The sequence below is a fragment of the Anthonomus grandis genome, chromosome 19 (genome assembly GCF_022605725.1).
Source record: "Anthonomus grandis grandis chromosome 19, icAntGran1.3, whole genome shotgun sequence".
NCBI lineage: Eukaryota > Metazoa > Arthropoda > Insecta > Coleoptera > Curculionidae > Anthonomus > Anthonomus grandis.
The window spans coordinates 4,200,228-4,220,557 of NC_065564.1; the positions used below are offsets into that span (position 1 = coordinate 4,200,228).

At 40.9% G+C, this 20,330-nt stretch overlaps 3 protein-coding genes across 7 annotated transcripts; all 3 read right to left on the reverse strand.

Annotated features, from left to right (window-relative positions):
* Positions 1-64: 64 nt before the first annotated feature.
* LOC126747453 (uncharacterized) lies at positions 65-2,716 on the reverse strand. Its single transcript, XM_050456110.1, has 4 exons — positions 1,853-2,716; positions 1,581-1,804; positions 1,175-1,527; positions 65-1,117 (listed from the first exon to the last, which is right to left on the reverse strand). Exons 1-4 carry the CDS (start codon positions 2,399-2,401, stop codon positions 159-161), a joined length of 2,085 nt encoding a protein of 694 aa, XP_050312067.1. The 5' UTR covers positions 2,402-2,716; the 3' UTR covers positions 65-158.
* Positions 2,717-4,308: 1,592 nt separating this feature from the next.
* Positions 4,309-6,806, reverse strand: LOC126747336 (uncharacterized). Of its 2 annotated transcripts, none has more exons than XM_050455892.1 (7): positions 6,678-6,806; positions 6,501-6,622; positions 6,026-6,292; positions 5,709-5,974; positions 5,292-5,457; positions 4,708-5,250; positions 4,309-4,648 (listed from the first exon to the last, which is right to left on the reverse strand). In XM_050455892.1, exons 1-7 carry the CDS (start codon positions 6,697-6,699, stop codon positions 4,376-4,378), a joined length of 1,659 nt encoding a protein of 552 aa, XP_050311849.1. In that variant the 5' UTR covers positions 6,700-6,806; the 3' UTR covers positions 4,309-4,375. The 2 variants fall into 2 exon arrangements, with proteins under 2 accessions (XP_050311849.1, XP_050311850.1); XM_050455893.1 differs by having other exon boundaries at positions 6,501-6,610; positions 6,678-6,762.
* A 1,071-nt stretch (positions 6,807-7,877) lies between these two features.
* On the reverse strand, positions 7,878-19,988 carry LOC126747338 (phospholipid-transporting ATPase ABCA3). 4 transcript variants are annotated; one of them, XM_050455896.1, is made up of 15 exons: positions 19,273-19,424; positions 16,064-16,723; positions 15,743-16,002; positions 15,444-15,687; positions 14,525-14,707; positions 13,999-14,470; positions 13,757-13,946; positions 13,533-13,698; positions 12,256-12,631; positions 11,799-12,204; positions 10,384-10,644; positions 10,048-10,324; positions 9,625-9,750; positions 8,142-9,565; positions 7,878-8,085 (listed from the first exon to the last, which is right to left on the reverse strand). In XM_050455896.1, exons 1-15 carry the CDS (start codon positions 19,343-19,345, stop codon positions 8,047-8,049), a joined length of 5,157 nt encoding a protein of 1,718 aa, XP_050311853.1. In that variant the 5' UTR covers positions 19,346-19,424; the 3' UTR covers positions 7,878-8,046. The 4 variants fall into 4 exon arrangements, with proteins under 4 accessions (XP_050311853.1, XP_050311855.1, XP_050311852.1 ...); XM_050455898.1 differs by lacking the exon at positions 19,273-19,424 and adding an exon at positions 19,827-19,988 and having other exon boundaries at positions 11,799-12,631; XM_050455895.1 differs by lacking the exon at positions 19,273-19,424 and adding an exon at positions 19,613-19,716 and having other exon boundaries at positions 11,799-12,631.
* Between the last annotated feature and the right edge of the window lie 342 nt (positions 19,989-20,330).

Consider the following 20,330-nt stretch of genomic DNA (forward strand, 5'->3'; position numbering starts at 1 on the left):
AGCTCGATGTCTAGAAGTCCTAAAAAGTTTCCAAAAAGTTTTTTGAGTCCAATAAAAGCCGAAATAAAAATTACATTCTGTTTATTGCATGTATAAAACAATATAATTACAGGTACGATATAACTTAAATCTAACATAAATTAACATCACTTTTCACTTCACTTCTCCTTACTCTGACCTCCCTGCTCTTCCTCCTCCTCTTCTTTCACCTCTTGGGCACTAGTAGACGCCCCATGCCCATAGGTCTCATGCAAATCATCCAACTTGTTGCAAATCATCACACTCTTCTGGGCAGTATTGGTGACTTGCTCCATGAGCTCCCCGCACTGCCCCTCCAGCCTCTTCAGCCTCTCTTCTTTGGCAGCTAACAGCTCCTCCATAGTCCTCTGACTCTCCGAGTTGCTCTCTGGGGTGGTCGTCTCCATTATCGACGCTAAAGCCTCTTCAATCACTGAAGACACCAAGGTCTTTGGGACATCCACCTCTGATTCATCGTCACTGGACGTCCGTTCGTCACTGTACCCGCTCTCCTGGCTATTGCTGTCATTGACCAAGGTGTTCCTTCTGGAGGCGAACTCCACCCTCAGCTGCTTCCATTGCTTTTCCGTCTTGGAGTTCTTCTCGCGAGCCTCCTGCCATTTTGCCCTCGAGTGTTCCAGTTGCTCCCGCAGGTTGGTGAGCAATTTGCGTTTCTGCGCCAACTCGTGTCGCAGGATCTTCTCTTGGGTGTGCAACAGCTGATGCTCCTTTTGCAGTTTGCCCACCACGTGCCAAGTTTTGTTCAGCTCATTCGAAACGGTTTCCAGACGCTTCTCTTGGTCCTGCAGCCGGTTTTCCAGGTGGGTGTTCAGCTGTTTTAGATGCCCAGTCTCTTTTTCCAACGATTTCTTTTCCAGGATCAGGTCTTTTAGGCGAATGAAGGTTTGGCTAACGCTGAGGACCACGCTGGGGCCCTTGGGGGTCTGAACGGTTTTGTAGCAAGCATCCGACGAGTCTTCGCAGATGACGTTCTCCGGCACCTTATGGTGGCTGAGGAGCTCGATGAGGACCCGCCACACTTTCGGTAGCAGCTGCACGATTTCTTCTACGCTGTTGATTTGGTCTTGTGCGGGCGATTCTGGGTTTGAGAGGCTTTTATTGCAAGTGAAATTGGGGTTTTTAGGGAGGCACTTACCGGATTCTTCCATGATGGTTTCCAGTTTGGAGTCCTGAGTTGTGTTGTGCACCTGATGGACTAGGTCTAGGAGGACTTTTGGGAGCTTCGAGGAGGATTCTGGGGTGGTGATGATGGTTTGGAGGAGCGCGTGGTGGTCCTCCAGGTTCTTTGTTAGCTTATCCAGGTCGATGTCCTGGGTGCTGTTGAAGCCTAGTAAAATTTCCGAGAACAGTTGGTTGATTACAGCCAGCTCTGCTTGGTACTGTCTGGATTCTGCCTTGGACAGCCCTAAGTTGGATTCCAGCGATTTTATTTCGTCGTAATTTGCGGAGTTTTGCCCTTCCAGTTGGGAGATTCGCTCCTCCAGCTCCCTGGAATATAAGTCATAAATATTTCAGTTATAAAAAGAGATATTAATGGTTACGAGTTCTTCTTCTGTTGATTCTCCAGCTCTTTCTTGTACTCGTCGGCGAGCTCCCTCAGCTCGCGCTTCTCGTTCTGATCCGTTCGCTGTCTCTCCTCGTACATGTGCCTCAGATTTCTGATGCTCTCCAGCTGCTTTTCGTACTCCTTGCGCAGGTCCATGGAGAGCAAATTCATTTCTGTGCCTGACAGAGACTTCTCGATGGATTCCACTTTTTGTCTCAGCTAAAATGAGTCATTTTTATTGTTTGTAAGATCCTCATAGTCGCTTACCTCTTGCAGCTGCGATTCCCGTATCAAAAGCATCTTCTTGGAGACTGCTATGACGTCCTTGAGGGCGGCCACGTGGTTCTTATACTGCTCCTTCTCCCTCTCGAATTCCACGGCGATCCCGTTCAAGTTCTGCAGTTCCTGGTGCATCTGGGCGATGTTGATCTTCAACTCGCGATTCTTCTCCAAGAGTTGGGTCTTGCAGGTCAATTCTTGCTTAAGGGAGGCGTTTTCTGCGACGATTTTATTGAATTCGTCCAGTAACGGTTCCCTGGACGAGAGCAGAGACTTGAGTTTCGTGTTTTCTTCGGTGAGGTGGCGCACCTCCTCGCGCAGGTCGTCGAACTGTTTCTTCTTTGCCGCCAAGATCTCTCGTCGTTTCTCGTGTTTTCGTTCGAATTCCTGCTGGAACTCTGAGAAATCTTGATTTGGACTGATATCGCTGCTGCTGGTTCCACTACTTGTTGGTGTCTCGCTCATGCTTCTAACGCCGTTGGTCCACCATATATCGTTGTCCTCTTCTCTTTGTGTTGTGCTGCTGATACTACCCATATTTACCGAAAAGTTTAATATTTATATGTGCGTGTGCGGTGGTGAATGGACTCTGGATCGCTTTGTGTTCACCACGGCTATTTTTAGCAGGAATTTTGCTCCGATTTGGCAATGATTATTTTCGGTTATTGTGTCGCAATATTGAGCCACGATTTGATTTTTTTTTGGTAATTACGAACCGCCCTACTCACCACGATATCAGTCTAAACCAACCTCGGAGAGCGTGAAAAAAAACTCGTAAAATCGTTCGGGAAAATCGAAATTCGTACTACTACGTCTTGCCAGCGGAAAACCCGTCTGGAAAACTTTATTTTTAACTCGCTCGTTGCGAGACAGGACCGTACTTCGGGTCGGGATCAGTCATCGTTGCCAGCAATTAATAATTTTTAAAAATAGGTTTTCTCGTGTAAGCAAAGTCTGGCTTTGGTTTTATGGCCAAAGGCGTAGGTTAGGGACGACTAGTTTTGTTTATTATAATTTTTTTTTATCAAGAGACATCCTTGGTATCTTAGAAAAGTCTGTTGTGTATCTTTAGGAGCTTTATTGCGGATTTTATTAGCTGTTTATTCGGTATGTGTTAGTTTTCTTGTTTTTCTCTTATAACTTTCTTATTGTTTTTTTATTTTATTGTGCTTTTCTGTAAAATTCAGTTCCTCTTATTAGTACGTCCAAAGATAAATAAACCGTTTTTTGATTGTTTTCTGACGATCTCCTGCAATAATTTGATACTTTTTCCATAGTAATAAATAGGTGTTTTGAGATTCTACCGCATTTTACGTTTCTATTACGTCTTGGATCTCCTTGAGATATTACTTTTCTTACGTAATTGTAACCTTTACAGACGAGAGGCATAGTTTTATTACGATCGTCAATGATACTTTGGCTTAAATGAGGTTTTTATGTCAAAAAGTATGTCAAAAGTGGGTTTTTCGAGTTTCTACCGCATTTTACGTCTCCATTATATCTTGGATTTTCTTGAAATGTTACTTTCCTTACGTAATTGTAACATTTACAGACGAGAGATACAATTTTATTACGATCGTCAATGATACTTTGGCCTAAAATAGGTTTTTATGTCTAAAAGTAGGTAAAAAGTGGGTTTTTTGAGTTTCTACCGCATTTCACGTCTCCATTACGTCTTGGATTTTCTTGAAATGCGACTTTTCTTACGTAATTGTAACCTTTACAGACGAGAGATATAATTTTATTAGGATCGTACATGATAATATGGCCTGACATGGGTTTTTATGTCAAAAAGTAGGTAAAAAGTGGGATTTTCGAGTTACTACCGCATTTCACGTCTCCATTATGTCTTGGATATTTTTTAAATGTTACTTTTCTTACGTAATTGTAACCTTTACAGATGAGAGACATAATTTTATTACGATCGTACATGATACTATGGCCTGACATGGGTTTCTATGTCAAAAAGTAGGTAAAAAGTGGATTTTTCGAGTTTCTACCGCATTTCACGTCTCCATTACATCTTGGATCTTCTTGAAATGCGACTTTTCTTACGTAATTGTAACCTTTACAGACGAGAGGCATAGTTTTATTACGATCGCCAATGATACTTTGGCTTAAATGAGGTTTTTATGTCAAAAAGTAGGTAAAAAGTGGGTTTTTCGAGTTTCTACCGCATTTCACGTCTCCATTACATCTTGAATCTTCTTGATATATTACATTCCTTACGTAATTGTAACCTTTACAGACGAGAGACACAATTTTATTACGATCGCAATGATACTATGGCCTGACATGGGTTTTTATGTCAAAAAGTAGGTAAAAGGTGGGTCCTTTTAGTTTCTACCACATTTCAAGTTGTTTATTATGCCCTGAATCTCCTTGGAATATCAATTTTCTTACCCAATCATAACCTCTTTAGACGATGATTTTACTACGATAAGTGAAACACGCTAAAGACCAAATTTATTCACCAAAGCCTACACTACACAAAAAATATCCTACACCCGCCTAAATTTCCCCATTAAGCACCATATCCCTGATCTTCTTCTTCTTAACCTTCCCAGAGGGCGTGAGTGGTAGTGCCTCAATAAACTTTACCCCTCCTCTCAACTTGTGAGTATCGTTCACCCTCTTAGCAACGAACTCCTCAATCTCCTCCTCAGTTACTTTCCCTCGATAGTCCTCATTGAGGACAATAATGGCGCATGGTAGATCGCCATCAAGCTCGTCGGGAATCCCTATCACCACGCACTGACTCACCCCCGGATGGTTCTGCAATACCTAAAACGATTTTTCCGGTTCTCAAATTGAAGCAGTTTTGAAGTCCGAGCCTCACTCACTCCTTCCAAAAGGGCGGGAGGTACGTGCCAGGACCGATACTTCAACATCTCCTTGATCCTGTCCACGATATAAAAACAATAATCCTCGTCATAATAAACGATATCGCCAGTCCTCATCCAACCGTCTGAATCGAAAGCCGAACTAGAATCCTGCCTGTAGTACCCCCTGGTGGTGAACTCTGGATCGATCCGGAGCTCCCCGTGCTCATTGGGGCCCACGTTCGCCCCACTTTCCAGGTCCACTACTTTGTACCGAAGCCCTGGCACCGGTCTCCCCACCGACTTCGGTCTGTAGTTCAACAACAGCCGGTCTTTGCTCCTGTTCAGGTTGAAACTCATCCCGATGCCGGATATTTCGGTGCAGCCGTAGATCTGGAACACGAAGGTGCCCGGCAGGAGGTCCCTTAGCGAGTAAAGCTTCTCCAGAGAGAACTGCATGCCACCTGTGAGGGTGAGGTGAAGGCTCGAGGTGAGGGTGTTTTCGGGTCTTCCTGCGTCAATCATCCCGTAGGCCTGGATCGGGGCTAGAAACAAGTTTGTCACCTGGGGAGGGTTAGAGGTTGAACCCAAATGGAATCGGTTACCTTGTATTTGTCAATGTTTAACCATAGGGCCTCTGGATCGAAGGTTCTGCTTAGCACCCTGGCGCTTCCGTGGAGAATGGAACTAGTCAGGTAAAGCACCGCTGATATCCAGTAGAGGGTGGAGTAGAGGCATATGACCGAGTTTTTAATTAGGTGACCCAGAAAGCTACGAGAAAAGAAAAGTATTTGTTTGAACATAAAATTGTGATGTGTAGAACAGTATTATGAAATTGAATATTGAATAAGTATTTTCCGCAAGAACATTTTTTTTATTAACACAACCCTTACCCCAAACATTTCCATATCAAGCACAATATTTAAAACTGACTTGGACTGATAGAAAATACGTGTTAAAGACGTACTATATAATATTCAGTAGCTATAAGCCTGGATAACTCTGTGATGAATGGAACTTACTGCATTAGACACCCTTGATGAAATATGGCCTTGTGGCTGCTGCAAATACCCTTGGGGAGACCAGTGGTGCCGCTACTAAAGAAAATTACGGCGGTCCGATTCACGTCGTCAATTTCCACCGGAGCAAACGCGTCCTCCTCTGGATGGGGTTCCAAGAAATCATTGAAACTCTTTACTGCCCCCGTGGGGTCCTCGTGGTCCCCATAAACAACAATTTCCGCCTCGAGACCAAGAGTTTTAATAGACTTCTGGATAGTGTCCAGGATCTATAAGAGACACTGATGCAGCCAGTTCAGATTGTGGTCTGAGGCACTTACTTCCGGTACGATGAAAAATATTTTTGGTTTCACCAGATTTATGGCATGGAGGGCGTCCGGTTCGGTGAACGAGGGGTCCAGGGAGGACACCGGGACTCCCAAGAATAAGCAGGCGATAAACGGGACCGCACAGTGGACCTGGTTGTAGGAGCTGAGGCAGACGACGTCTTCGGGGGTGAAATTTCGTTCTTTGAGGTGCAACGCGGTCCTGGTCGCTCTTTGGAGGAAGGATTCGTAGGAGTCCTCGTAGCCAGTTTCTGCTATGTACTGGAGAGAAGAAGAAATGTTGAAAACTCTTGATTAAATCAAGCTTTCTCATCAAAAATTACTGCAGAAGTGTCTGTTTTAATGAACTTTGGTTCGGAAGTTCTTTTGGACTCATTTGCATTAAATTAAGTGAAGATTTTGCCTTGTGACCTGGAAACTGGACTAAACACTCGATAATCCATAAGTAATAAAAAATTCATACTTGTACCTGTGCAACCCTGTCCTTGTTCCGTGTCATGGCCATGAAAAATTCATATCCCAACCCTTTGGTGGTTTCCGGATAGGGCGTAACGTTGCTTATGACGTTTGTGGTTTTGTCTTGAACGATTTCTATTTAAAAGACAAAAAAATTAAAGAAAATTACGGGAAAGTAAGGGAAACTTACCTGTTTCCTCCATGTTGTCCATTTGTCAGGGTTTTTTTTCGTTTCACGATTAAATGAATATTTCAATGGTTCATACAAATTTAAGCGGCTAATGGACGGTTTGCGAAGACGTTTTTAGTTTAAATAGCGGTTGCGATGACATGCAACCCGCTTACGTGCAATTAAGTGCATTTTGTTTCGGTTATTTCATATAAAAAGAAGGTTTTCACCAGCGGTCGATAAAAAAAAATTATGTGGAATAGGGACGTTTTATATGCTGCCTTAAATTTCTGGATCCTACAAGACATATGATGAATTACATGTTTTACTGTAGCCTTAGTCAGAACTCTGGATGAAGATGGAGTATCTTCTAAGCCTCCCAGCCAGGCCCACCTTATCCAGAAAACCGAAAAAATTAATTATTTCCTCGAAATACCATTTAAATATGTTTTTACTACACATTATTATTCAAAGCGATGTGGAAAGCGAGTTTTCAAACAAAAAACTTGGTTCGGGAAAACTGCTATAACTCTTACCTACTTGAAGGTAGGAAGGTGGTGAAACCGGTGATGGATAGCCTAAGGATGTGGCTATCTTCACGTGTAATTAGCATGCTGAGAAAGCGTTTCAATAATTAGCAATTAAATTAGGAATTTAATGCTATTTAAGCTGATGGGACATGAGTCTTTAAATAAAGAGTTGGTTCGGAGTAACTGGGATAACTCTTGAATAGTTGGAGGTAGAGAGACAGTGAGACTGGTAGTAGAACGCATAAGGACGGAGTAATTTTATGTAGGTTTTTCGTTATTACGATCGTCCATGATGCTATGGTTTGAGATGGGTTTTTATGTCAAAAGGTGGGTAAAAAGTGGTTTTTTTGAGCTTTTACCGCATTTCACGGTTCTATTACAACTTGGATTTCCTTGAAATCTTTCTTTTCTTACGTAATTATAATCACTACAAATCAGAGATGTAATATTGTTTCGATCGTTCATGATCCTATGGTCTGCGATGGGTTTTTATGTCCAAAAATGTGTAAAAAGTGGGTTTTTTGGGGAAACTGGGATAACTCTTTGACAGCTGGAGGTAGAGATATAGTGAAACCAGCAATGAAAAGAACAAGGATGCAGTGATCTTCCCGTTTAATAAACATGCCGATAAAAGATTTCGTTAATAAGCAATTTAAGTTTAAAAAATGGGTTGTTCGTCAACTAAAACGAATAAACAAAAATACATTTATTTTCAATCTTAAAACTAGAAACATACAGAGAGTATCTCATATAAAATTAAGTGTCACAGCATAACATCAAAGGCCACTTAAGTTGAATTAGTTAACACATTAATACTGAATAATAAATAAAAATTGCCTATAAATAATTTAATTTCATGGTTACGTCACGTGTTGGTCTCTGGTAAACCGAAGGAACACCTAAAATAAAGTTTCCAAATTAATAAAAATAAATTAATCAACAGAGTTTATTATACCTGTTCCAGATTGCTCTGTCCCAAGCTGTAATCCTCAATATCCAAGTCCCTTCTCTTGCCTTGCTCCAGAATTCCGAACATCTTCGACAGTGGCGCCTCCCTCCCAGCCATGAAGTACGTCAGTAACTCGTCGTGCTTCTCCTTCAAAACCACCCCCGGTAAACTGCTCGTCATGAACTCGTTTACCCGCTCGATCGTCCCCTCATCCCCCTGCTTCATTTTAATGGTGATAGTGTACCCATCGGCAAATTTGTTCTTCAGATGTTGGGCGCTCCCCAAACATTTAAAATTCCCGTTGACCATTATGGCCAAACGGGTGCACAGAGCCTCGCACTCCTCCATACTGTGCGACGTCAAGATGATCGTCTTCCCGGAATCCCGGGCGTGGCAAATCGTGTTCCAGAAGTAACGTTTCGTCGCCGGATCCATCCCGGTGGTCGGCTCGTCCATGAACACCACCGGGGGATCCCCGATCATCGCGATCGACGCGCTCAACTTCCGCTTGTTGCCGCCGCTCAGTTGTCTCACTTGCTTCAGCAGGTGGCGCTCGAAGTCGAACTCGCTCGCGAGTCGTTTGGCGAGTGGCGTGCACGAGTGCCGCGGGATTCCCCGGATCAGGGAGAATATTATGAGGGTTTCCAAGGCGGTCAGGTCGTCTAACAGAGCGTCGAACTGGGGACAGTAGCCGATCAGTTTTTGGACTTGCGTCACGTTCTTTTTGACGCTGTGGCCTTGGAGCCATGCGTCCCCGTGGGTTATACGGACGTCCCCCGTGAGCATTTTGAAGGTGGTGGTCTTGCCCGCCCCGTTTATCCCTAATAAGCCGAAGCACTCCTTGTCCTTCACCCCCAGGCATAATCCGTTGACGGCCAGTAAGTTCTTGTAATGTTTAGTCAGGTTTTTCACCATCATCTTGTACTCGTTGCAAAGCTGCTCCTCGGGGGTGTTCAGGATCTTCTCTCTCTCTTTTCGGACGTCCGAGTCCTCGTCAGGGGGTACCACAGGGCCTTTGGCCCACCTCTGCCCCACCGAGTAAATCACTTTGGAGAACACCCCATACTCGAAGATCAGCAGCCCGACGATAAACAAGAAACCTGTCGTAAAAGAGTAGACTAGATTGGCGCCAATTCCGGGGTCCTCCCATTTGAAATAGTCCTGATCCAGACCGACGCAGTAGGTATTTAAGCCTGACGTGTCCATGTCCAGACAATCCTGCTTGGTGAAGCTTGAATTCATCAGCATACACTGCTCGTAAAAAGAGTCGCACAGTTTGTTATAAAAAAAGAGCTTGTAAGTGTCCCGAACTCCGGCCCCTAAAGAATAGTGGGGGAACAGCAGGAAGATCCAGTGCAAGATGTCCCCGACATATTCCAGATCCAGACCTGGAGACCGCAACATTTCCACCACCATCATGGCAATATCCCCTGGAAAGTCACTTTAATTAGATTCCGTGGGGATCTCACTGTTATTAAGGAGTTATTACCTGTGAACAAGCAGATGATGGCCATGATCCCGTAACCAGAGGCGGGCACTTTAAAGAAGAATCCCGCGATGTACATGAAGGGCAGCATGCACCACCCGAAGTAGATTAAAATAACGAATAACCTCCCTAAAAAAAAAGACCCAATAGATCATTAAATATTTTCTTATGAAAGTCTTATGTAAGAAAATTTAGTCTGTTTTTGCATTATACCAAACATATTTATTTATTATCATACATAGCTAGATCCACCTAGTTCGTTTTATGAGTATCACAATGCTAGTCATATATCGATTGTGTAATGTCCTAAAGGACCTCCTAACATAAATGAACTGTAGTATAGACCCACATTATAGGATTTTCACGTTTCTATAAGAATCACGCTAAATTTGATGGTTGTTTTGCTCGCACCCCTAAAACTCTTACCAATATCAGAGGCGCTCTTGAATCCATCCTCCTGGAAGCAAAGCAGCACCAGCAGCATTAAAATCACCGTGGGGACGTAAACGATAAAGTCCCACAGGAACGTCGTCAGCCAGAAGATGTAGACTTTGATACCGGAGACGAACTGTAGATGCTTCGAGTTGGTGGTGCGCTCCTTCACCACAAACAGCAGGAAGTAGCATCCGACGCAGGCCATGCTGAAGGCCAAGTTAAAGCCCACCTGGTAGCCCAAGTTTGCGCCGGATAAGAGCGCTTTAATCTGAAATTGTCGTTAAAAAAATGACTCTTGACCCAAGTGCCCTGCTCACTTACTTATACCTTCGTTGCTGCCATGAATGGCATCGGATGGTTGACGAAATCGATGCCGCAGTCGGAGCAATTCGTCCTAATGCGGTGTACGGTGTTCATAGCCAGGCCCAAAGAGACCGCGGGGGTGTGATAGGGGTCGTTATTGAAATACGCCGTGAAGTTTGCGTCCACATTGATCATTGAAGGGATGTTACTGCCTGTTCGATTTACGGCACTGAAACTGATGCCTCCTAAATATCGTCTCTTTACCGTTGAAGGTGTTTTGGCGGTCTACAAATAGGGAGACGTTCAGTTCCAAGACACGACAGTGTCATTTTCGGGTACTTTTGCGGGGCATCTTCGTTATTTTTAACGTTAACGGGTTGTAGTAAAGATGCCGTTAAGCTCGCGTCTCGGTTATCCTTCAACTTATCGAAAAAGTAAAACAATACTTTTATAGATTTTTTTTTAGATAAGTTCTTCGAATTTGAAAATTGCAAAAAATATGAACCGCTAGTATATTTTATACAGAGTAATAACAATTTTGAAGAAATTTAGGAATATATTTCGAAGCTAAGTGAGCTGTTATGGCTGTGAAAGTCTCTAATATCATTATAGGTTTGTGCTTATTCGACGACCAGAGAAATAGGAATGAAAACAAGATTTCTCTACACGCAGCTGTGATTCTTCTTTTTAAATCTTCCAAATTACTAGGATGTATTTTAAAAACAATTGATTTTAAATGCCCCCAAAGAAAATCTAAAGGTGATGAATCGGGTGATCGTGGTGGCCATTCAATTGCTCCTTATCTTCCAATCATTTAACCACTCTCTAACCGAAAGAAAATAGTGTGGTAGAGCCCCATCTTGTTGGAAGTGTATTTAATTTTCTTGGAAAATCATATTACCCGCTGCATCAGTCTGATTTTCTAAGATAGGTATTATTAAGGGGTTCTATAATAGAATTTTCAAAAATACCAGCCCAAATATTTATCTTCTCTGAATGCGGCATATGACCCTTCTCTAAAAATTCGCGGATTTTCATTACTTCAGTAGCGACAGTTTTGTTTGTTGGCATTTCCATGTAAAAAAAATGAACACTCATCAGCAAAGCAAATATTTTAATTTTCGCTTATAAAATTATTTCACAAAACTCAATTTTTCTATCAAAATTGCCATCAAAAAGCTGTTGAAGAATTTGCATTTTATACGGGTGAAATCGATGTAACTTTAGCGCTTCTTTTACTGTTTCGTGAGACATAAACGTGACTATTAGGATATCTTTCGTTAAACAATGCTATCCTTCTTCTCCTCGCATATCTTTGACTTAAATAAGAATCATTTTTTTTCTTTACTTAAAATTAAACACCACTGTCGCATCCGTTAACGTTAAAAATAACGGAGATACTTTTCAAAAGTACCCAAAACGGGACACCCTGTACTTACCAAGTCCATGATGTGCTCGTGGATCGACGGGACCTCCTTGTACGCGGATCCCACCACCTCCCGGTAGTTCTGAGCGTATTTTCGAGACGAGTCGCTCAGATCCGCTCCGTCTACGAGCAAAACAGACTCAGAGTAACGGCTGAGGTCGAGCTTCATAGCCGGCAGGTCTCTCGTGCGATTATTTTGCCGCGCAATCAATATGATGACGATGATGAAAAATGCCGGGAGGATCATGTGGAGAACCAGCAAGAACCACTTGCGTACCGCCGATAGGATCTTCTTCAACGACATGGCGATTATTTGGTTCTTCAAGAATTCCGAGGAGCTTACTACGGTGGTTGTTTGTGGAACGGCGTGCACCACCCCGTTTGACGGTTTCTCTTCTGTCAAATGGTCAGCTCCGACCCTAAAACCAATTGTTAAATAACCGGTTTCCTGCAAAAAGGCGCACCCGTACTTCATAAAAACTTCCTCCAGGGTTGCCAAAGATATCCCGTAACCGCCCACGCCCAGCTGCTTGCTCTTGGCCTCCAGTTCTTTTAGCATGGGCTCAAATATGTTCGACTGCCCCTCGGCCAGCAAGTAAGACAACTCCGATCCGATGTTGCTTTCCACCTGGATGCGAGGGATGTACTTGCCCAATAAGTCGGTGACATTTTGGGGATTGCACTGGGGGGTCTTTTCGATAATAAGGCGGTACCCCACCCCGTATTTTTTCTTCAAGAAGAAACTGCTTCCGCAGCACTTCACTTCTCCGGCGGCCATGATTGCTATGCGGTCCCCAAGGAGGTCAGCCTCGTCCATGAAGTGGGTGGTCAGCAAAATGGTTCTGCCTGCAATAATTATCGCGTTAAATGATATAATAATACGGCATTTATTAGTCTTAATTAACAAAAAAAAAGTAGCTTAGTACAATTGATATAAGAAATATATTTAAAGAAAAAAAAGCTTGAAATTTCATAAGAAAGGGATGTTGAAGCCTAAATTTAATTAAAAATTTTAAAAATAATTATTTGTTTCGGACTGTCTTTTCCATATACCAAAATTACATCGCAATATTTTATTAGCCGCATCTTTGTCTAAAAATAAGACAAAAACCTAGGAATCCTGAAAACTGAATCGTTTTTATGTTACAGGGTGTTTTATAATTCCTATTGAAGACGATTTTTTGTTAATATTTTCGAAACGCTTGGACGTTATTTTTCGAAATTTTTATCTGTATGTATGAACATCTATCTATACAAAGTCTGATTTTATTATGAAGGTAAGGTGGACATTTCAATTTAATTATTTTATAACATAAGCAGCAGATAGTGCATAGTATTCGTCGTATTCCAAATATCAAACGTAAACAAGATTTTTGCATCCTTTGAATTCTTTCATCATCTATAGAGTCCAGGAGGAACCATAAACGACGTCCGCAAAATTGAAATTTGACAATATAAGAGTCTCGCATTTTAGAGAATGCTCTTCTTAAACACAGACTTACATGATCTATAAATTTCAATTTATTATCCAAAATAAGTCCTGACAGAATTTTGCAAGGCAATATTTCCATCCCCCACAACTTAATTCTTAAGTTTTCAGAGAGTTATTTGCGCTGCTTTTCAGAACAGAATAATATAGCAACGCTTTTAGTGGGATTTAATTTAAACAGAGAATTATTTAACGTAATGAGTAAGTTATAAGAGAAAAATATTACAGGCGTTTATAGAAGTTAAAAAATGTGCTAACCGGTTTTCTGGCTGAGCAAAAGGTCCCACAAAGCCCTCCTGGCCGAGGGGTCCATCCCTGAGGTTGGCTCGTCCAGCATCACCACCTTGGAGCCTCCGCATAAGGCGATTCCCACGCAAAGTTTCCTCTTCATCCCTCCAGAAAGAGTGCGAGCTTTCTTCATTCTCTGTTTATCATAAGAAAGTTTCACGGGATGCTTGGAGACATAATCAACAACAACTGACCTTTTTCTTGAGCTCCAACAGTTCCACGTACTTGTCCACCTCCGCCTTCACGGCCTTCCCCCTCACCCCCTTCAGCTTACTGAAAAAGTAGAGGTGCTCCTCCACGGTCAACTCGTCGAAGATGACGTTGTGCTGGGGGCACAACCCCAAGTTCTCGCGCACCCTCTTTATGTCCGTTCTTATGTCGTATCTGAAAAACGGGTCAATCAGTTTTTCCTCAAAACTCCTTAATACTGACTAACCCCCCAATAACCGCTGTCCCACTGCTGGGCGGAAACATGCCGGTCAACATGGACATCGTGGTGGTCTTCCCGGCCCCGTTATGCCCCAAAAGAACCGTAATCTGATCCTCGTACATGTTCAAGCTGATCCCGTCCACCGCCACCTTGGACTCGAAAACCTTCCGGAGGTTCTGGATCTTGACTCCGGCCTGGAGGTTCGTCGGTTCCTCCTCGAACTGGCCGCTCGTATGCCCCACAGATTCTTCCAGAGTGTCGATGCTGCTGTAACCTTTGGATCTGCCGCACCAAAATTCGGTGGTGAATGGGAAGTACCACTTTTGGGGCACCCCGAACTCCCCCGGGTACACGGCTTCTACGTAGAGGGCGATCAGCAGAAAGATCCCGCTGTCGAACAGCAGCACCATCATCATTATCCCGAGGGATAAGTTGTCGTCCGGGGTGTTCGGTTTCCAGATGTTGTCGAATTGGACGCCTTAAATTTGAATGCGATTTTAGTGACGGATCTAAGTGAGGATTAAGTAACTACCTTCTGCGGTGCCCTCGTACATGAAAATCACCTGGAAACCGAAGGCTACGGCGGTGTTAGGTCCGAACAGGCTCGCCGCTACTTTACTCCCGAGGGATAAAGTGTCGTAGTTCTGTTGCACAAACAAGTAGGGAACCGAGGAGATGAACCAGGCGATGCAGGCGAAGTTTGACGCGGAATCAGCTGCAAAAGAAGACAGTTTAATAATAATAATTTTAATATAGTAGCAAATCACAAACGAATATGAAGACCCAAAAGTGAAATATAAATTTAAAGAAAACGAAAGTGATAAAACCGGTGCAAGCGATATATCCAAAGGAAATAGAGAGATTCCAAAGAAGGCAATGTAAGCCGCATGCAAAGGAAACTGTAGATTCAGATGCTCTACAATCGAAACGCCGAGAGAAATAATATAAGACCAACCTTGATAAAGTATAGGACCATCAATGCGTCATCTTAGATTGGTTAGTGACTATGAATATGCGTCTTAATAAGACTATAAGTTGATTTTCAGACCAGTATTTTATTTTATTAAAATAATGCATTTTTAAATGTCTGGGAAGCCAAATAATACTTATGAATATTTTTTTTTAAATTAACTTAATATTGACCAGAAAAATGAGTGTTCATATATTCAAATGTCCTGCCAGATACGGTATTTGGTTTGATTTAATTCTTCTTCAATTCTATTATAATTAAAATATATCTAATCTATTACAATTATATCTAATATGATATAATATATATTTCTCAGCCATTTAAGTTCTCTTTATCACAAATTACGCTGTAAAAGGAGGCGCGGCACTGATTCTATTTCAAGCAACTGATATCATTATTTGTGCAAAAGTTCCCGGATATCTACATGATGATGACAAAATACTGCATGGAAATACATAATATAAGTAACATATCGCGGTACCTTTCGAAAAAAAGACACTGATGGCAAAACAGAAGGTGATGGTGGCGCACAGGTAGCACATCATGAACAACAATAGAACGAACGGGTCGGCGTAGGTCAGCACCGCGTAGTCCGAGTCATGGTACCATTTGACTTTTAACAGAACCACCATGAGAACCACCGAGATCATTAGCAGAATGAAACTCTTTAAAAACCAGGCGAGCCAGTGCAGCCAGTTGGGCAGGCCCATGATCTTCATGGTTTCCTGGAAAAAAAACCATCAGTAAGAAGGGGAGGAGTGAGGCACCAACGAAACCCACCTTCAACTGTTTCTCTTTCTCGTAAGTGATGGCGGAGACGATGTTCATGCACGGGTATATGAAACTGAACATGATGATGGTGCCGAAAAAGGCCTGTAGAACGGCTGCCAAAAGGTCCTCGTTCCAGGAAGCGTACGGGAACCTGCGCATGTTAATCACGGGCATCGTGATTGGTCCCGGGAAGCTTTCTCCGGACTGTCGTGCGGTAATCATGGCGGAAAGGGCTTGCTGCAAGGCCAGGAACCCTTCCTGATAATAATCTAAAACGAAAAACGTTCAGATAATAATAAAAACCCTTGCTCGATTCAGCTCGCTTATTACTGGGGGGTGCTCCTGTGCTGCTATTAGAGTTCCTTGGTCCAGCTGTCTGGAATATCGGATAAACCAGGGTGGTTTTCCAGTCGGCTTCCAGGCTACCAGCGACCCTCAGTTCCCCCGGGAACCTGAGGGTGACTTTGACACGCGGATCGCTCCCGAAATCGGTCCCGTCTCGCAAGTGATCCTCGAACTGGACGGCTGCAAAAGTGGTGTTGGAGCTCCCTTTGGAGACGTAAGCGGCCTCCATTAAAGAAGCAGTAGGGTGAGATGTGGTATTAATATGGATGTAAGTGTGGATTAAGTTCATGATTTGGTCTATGGCGGTGTTGTTCGAGGGCGAGTACATCAGGGTGTAATTTGCCAAACTGCTCGTGTTGAAATCACTGCCCAAGAGTCTCTGGTATCTGGATGTGGTGGTAGTGGTGGTGGTGGAGGGGTTCTGGCAGAATCCGGGAATCGGGAACGTGCAGATGGGATCGTACGTTACGGCCGCGTTTCGGGTCGGGCTGACCTCGCTCCTGAGTAGGACCAGGATCGCGAAGAATATGATCGGCACCAGGATCTCCATTAGGGTCTTTATGGGCCTTCTCCATTGGAGCCGCCAGTTTTTCCACATGAGCAGCAGGAACTTGTTCCAGTTTTCCGCCATCTTGTTGTGCGGCTCTGGAAATTACGTTTTTATGTTGTGCTTTAAGAGACTTCTTTGTGTATTGGAAGGTGGGGTTTTTTTGGTGTTCCAGAAAGAATACTTGACACGATGGTTTTTCTTGATTTTCTTACGCTCAATAGGAAATTAAATGAAATGTTTTTTTCTTGGAATAGTTCTTGTTATTTTAAACAACTTTTATTTGATTCATTTTTATTCAGATTTCTATATAAAAAAAAATTAAAACGGTTTTTATGGGAATTAGATGTTTTCTGGCTTTCCTAAGGGAAATAAAAAATGCTGGTATAATAGTTTTTTAATTGCCTTTTAATGAGCAATAAATAGCAAAAAAAAATTTTTAATTCGGTTAACTTTTCAAAATTTTCACATTTTCTAGCCAGTTTTGGCCAAAAATCAAAAAGTTCTAATAACTCCTCTCCTATTTGTTTTTGGAAAAAATCTGTAATATACTTTTTGGCTTGTCCTGAAAAAAGGAATATATTGCAATAATTAAAAAACAAATTGTCCCCATACAAGTGGATAAAATGGACTTTTTTTGATTAGAGGTTTTTCATGATTTTCTCCCACTGTATGGAAAATAAAATTAAAATTTCTTTTTCCAGGTATAGTCCTTATTATTCTGAACAACTTTTATATAAACTATTTTTCTCCTAGATCAACAGATTGCTTATAAAAAAATTAAACGTGATTTTTAAGGAAAATTCATGGGTGTACCCCTTTCGATTTCTAAAATGCACGTGTCAAAATTCATGGGGGGGATTCATGGGGAAATTACAGTTTTTATTTTTTTTTGGCTTCCCTATAGAAAATAGAGAATTTTCGTATTAGAGTTTTTTTATTGCCTTTTTATGAGTAATAAATAGCAAAAAAATATTATTGATTCGGTTAACTTTTCAAAATTTTCAAATTTCTCACCCAGTTTTGACCAAAAATGAAAAGGTGCGCATAACATTTTTCCTGTTTGTTTTTAGAAAAAATCTATTAAATACTTTTTGGTTTGTTTTTAAAAAAGGAATAGATTGCAATAATCAAAAAAAAAATAGTCCCCATACATTTTGAGAAAATAGACTTTCTTTCATTGGGGGTTTTTCTTGATTTTCTCCCACTGTATGCAAAATAAAATTAAAATTTCTTTTTCCGGGCATAGTACTTATTATTCTGAACAACTTTTACATAAACTATTTTTTTCCAAGGTCAACAGATTTCTTATAAAAAAATTAAACGTGATTTTTAAGGAAAATTCATGGGTGTACCCCTTTTGATTTCTGGAATGCATGTGTTCTTATGGGAATTACAGTTTTTATTTTTTTTTGGCTTCCCTATAGAAAATAGAGAATTTTCGTATTAAAGTTTTTTGATTGCCTTTTTATGAGTAATAAATAACAAAAAAAATTTTTTGATTTGGTTAACTTTTTAAAAATTTCAAATTTCTCAGCCAGTTTTGACCAAAAATCAAAAAGTGCGCATAACATCTTTCCTGTTTGTTTTTGGAAACAATCTATAAAATACTTTTTGGTTTGCTTTTAAAAAAGGAATAGATTGCAATAATTTAAAAAAAAATAGTCCTCATACATTTTGAAAAAATTGACTTTTTTTAATTAGAGGTTTTTCTTGATTTTCTCCCACTGTATGGAAAATAAAATTAAAATTTCTTTTTCCAGGGATAGTCCCTATTATTCTGAACAACTTTTACATAAACTATTTTTCTCCCAGATCAACAGATTGCTTATAAAAAAATTAAACGTGATTTTTAAGGAAAATTCATGGGGGGTACCCCTTTCGATTTCTGCAATGCACGTGTTCTTATGGAAATAACAATTTTAATTTTTTTTTTGACTTTTCTATAGAGAATAGAGAATTTTGGTATAAGACTTTTTTGATTGCCTTTTTATGAACAACATATAGGACTTATTTATTTATTAGGCCAACTTCTCAAAATTTTCAAATTCTCCAACCAGTATTGGTCAAAAACTCAAAAAAAGCTTCTTACCCCGCAAAGTTAAGTTCTGGTTATTCACAGACAGGAACCGTAAATGAAAACATCAAATATTACGAATATTACACAAGAGTTGGGACCATCAATTGGCGCAATTTATTTAAAAAAAAGCGTCATATAGCGGATATGTTGTTTGTTTTTCCGATAAAAATCTATATTCCAATTATACATATATACACAGTGAGAAAATACCTCTAACGTACACTAAAAACGTTCCTTTTAATTATATTTAGGCCTGGACGCCATCTTGGAAGAACACAAAACAAAATGGCGGCCTTAAAGGTGACATTAAAGGCCACCATTTCCTTATATGCATCCAAGTGGTACCATTGTTTTGCGCTCACTATGTATATTCTATTAAATGCGTAATAAATGTTCGACAAAACATGCAAGATAAGATATTAAATCATTGTCCTCTTAGTCATATATCGATAAAAAAATCTCATATCTATACCATAATAATGACCCTTTAAAACGGTACTGCTTAAAATAGCGGTTACATATTATAAAACCAATAAAACAGGATTTTTTTCTTATAAAAGGTGGTACCTGCGGGGTCATCTTGTAGGCTGCCATGGTCCTCACTAACAGGAACTAAATTATAAACAATATTTTGGGACATTTAGTGTGGTTAGGGTACCACCGACACCAACAAGGATGACTCTGATTAATAATGATTTTGTTAGTCGGATAGCCTTGAAATAGATGCAGTGACGTATCAAGGGGTACCGACTCAACAGAATATTGTGTTCAATCATTATATATTATTGTTTTTGATCCAGAAGAGTCTAAAATCGATCTTGTAGAGCTCGATTTGATCAAAGATTTGTCAAATTGACCCATAAAAATCGAGAATTTTAATTGATTTGAAGCCAAATTTTAATGATACCTGTCATGGTTCGATTTCTACTTCTCGCCACAAAGCGTTTTGACCGTTTCATTTTCAATTTTCCCCCAATAAACTGTGATTTGGAAGCGTCAAAATGACAATTCTGGCGTCATTTACGGTCCAAAGTGCGTTACGACGTCAAGTCTTTCCAGGAACTGTCTCAGAACACACCAAGGACCCTCTAGATTTAGTAACTATCAAATAAATGACTTACCTAAATTTACTAGAAAACAATTTCACCCATCCGGAAGTCTCTTCCAGAAACAAACACAAAAACCCACTGAAATTGAGGTTACAAAACTGGAAATAGAAGCATCGACCGTCACCTTGGGAATCGTGTGTCCAGGCGCACACGAGAAAATCGTTATAATATGAATTGCGGTGAATATAAAAATGTTTTTTTTTTAGTATCATCATTATCAGGCAATATAACTTTATCTGATATAGATAAGTCGTCTGACAAAATAAGATCATTCAATAAATTAAGTACCTTTATTACACTTAAAATTCAGAACAATATGTCCCCTTTAAAACCCAAATAAAACGTTTCATTCAAAAGTTGAGGACAAAAATGAGAAGCATTTTACAACTGACCCTCGTATTTGTTTTTGTTAACTATGGTTGCCATGGCAACGAGCTTTTCTGGCCAATTAGAAGCCTCCATTTTGCACTAGCATGCTGGAATTAGTATACCAGGGGTAATTAAACAGAATTTTCT